The 1,849-nt window shown below is 45.2% G+C and overlaps 1 protein-coding gene across 3 annotated transcripts in view; it reads left to right on the forward strand.

Annotated features, from left to right (window-relative positions):
• Kiaa0355 (KIAA0355 ortholog) overlaps positions 1 to 1,849 on the forward strand; it is an 85,954-nt gene that overhangs the window by 48,322 nt on the left and 35,783 nt on the right. For all 3 annotated transcript variants that reach the window (XM_013354213.2, XM_005368435.2, XM_013354214.2), the window contains exon 3: positions 1,240 to 1,440. In XM_013354213.2, coding sequence (XP_013209667.1) covers positions 1,240 to 1,440 — 201 coding nt within the window. The remainder of the gene's footprint in view (positions 1 to 1,239; positions 1,441 to 1,849) is intronic.

The following is a 1,849-nucleotide window of genomic DNA, read 5'->3' on the forward strand; positions in this document are numbered from 1 at the left end:
ACCGCCCGGCTGACTTCTTTTATTAAAATGCTAGATGAAGGGATTATTCTATTCTATTATTAAGTAAAACGCAAGAGTCATATATTGTAGTAAAAACCTGCTAGATCCAAAGAGTGATGGAATAACGATCAGCTGACCCTTCCTCTCTACTCTTCCAGATCAGAAAGGCCCTCAAATCTTTCTAAGCTCCTCCCTGTTCATTCCTGTGTCTCTCTATATCTGGGTCTGCCAAAAACTATGGTTAATTCTGGCCAGATGAATGTTGGCTTTGCCCTCTGATTCAAGGTTTACCTTCATTGGCAGTCTTGAGAATGTCAGAATGTGACCAATATATCCCACGACATAATATTATTGTTTTGAAGCAGGGGCTTACTCTGTAGTCAAGACTGGCTTTTAACTCTCTTTGTAGACCAGGCTGGTCTTGAACTCAAGATGCACCTACTTAAACCTCCCAAGTGCTGGAGTTACCTGAATGCATCACTACCATCTGGCAAATTTATTGCTTGAAAAGAATTTCCAGCAGGACATGGCGGCACATGCCTTTAATAACCCAGGACTTGGGGACCAGAGGCAGACAGATATCTGTGAGTTCAAGGCCAGCCTGGTCTAGAGAGTGAATTCCAGAACAGCAAAAGCTATGTAGTGAGACCCTATTTGAATTATTAACCACCCAACCAATCACTGATGTGTGTAGGGTTAGTGGTTTTCTGCCTGCTGATGGAATTGTCTCCTATGTTTTGCTGACTCCTGGAAGACTGGTCTGTCAACCTTGTTTTGTAAGACTATGAACATGACAGACAACTCTATTCAAAACAATATTAGCACAGCACTGAAACAGCCAGTGTCTTTGGGTTCCATTTCCAGTGGAATGTTTTCTTCTAGGTCAGACCAACCTTTCGGATTTTTAGTCACATGCCATGACTTTTCCTTTGCATTCTGAACACTCTGTGGCCATAATTGAGAGTAGCAGTGACTCTTGCCCAGAAGGAACTCAAAGACAGTCGAGATGGAAGTGAGGGCAGGTGGCAGGAAGTTGGAAGACCCATTTGTTCCTGGAACTTAGTGCTTGCTTTGAAATGTTTTTGACTTCTAAACTTCCAGTATCAAGGCCCAAAAGACCGGGGGCTTTTTAGCATTTCATGCTTTTATGATTTCAAGTCTGTTGACAGTTGGGAATTCATTGAACTAATCCGTGAGCAGCCCACAACCTAAAATCCCCTGGTTCTCTTGTTTTCACAGGTGCTGGGGCGATGTTTCTTGACAGTGGTGCAAGTCCATTTCCAGTTTTTGACTCACGCCTTGCAGAAAGTCCAGCCGGTGGCTCACTCTTGCTTTGCCGAGGTAGTTGTGCCAGAAAAAAGGAACAGCAGCAGTCTGTCTGGCGTGGGCCACACACCCGAACTGGAGGAAGCTGTGCGATCCTGGCGGGGGGCTGCTGAGGTAACTGACCTGGGAGATCTGGATGAGTTCCAATGGAAGAAACTGTAAGAATTCTGTCTTTGGCTCCCAGAAGAGTCACTTGCTTTAGACATTGAGTTGTAAACATCACTAGCTTGCTTATTCTTGTGACAGCAAATACCTTTAAGAGTGTCTACTTTGGGCTGGAGAGATGGCTCAGAGGTTAAGAACATTGAGTGTTCTTCCAGAGGTCAATTCCCAGCAACCACATGGGGGTTCACAACCATCTGTAATGAGGTCTTGTGCCCTCTGCTGGCCTGCAGCAGAAATACAAGCAGAACAGTGGGGGGCTAGAGAGATGGCTCAGTGGTTAAGAGCTCTGGCTGCTCTTCCAAAGGTCCTGAGTTCAATTCCCAGCAACCACATGGTGGCTCACAACCATCTGTAATGA

The sequence above is a fragment of the Microtus ochrogaster genome, unplaced genomic scaffold (genome assembly GCF_000317375.1).
Source record: "Microtus ochrogaster isolate Prairie Vole_2 unplaced genomic scaffold, MicOch1.0 UNK32, whole genome shotgun sequence".
In the NCBI taxonomy this organism is placed as follows: Eukaryota; Metazoa; Chordata; class Mammalia; order Rodentia; family Cricetidae; genus Microtus; species Microtus ochrogaster.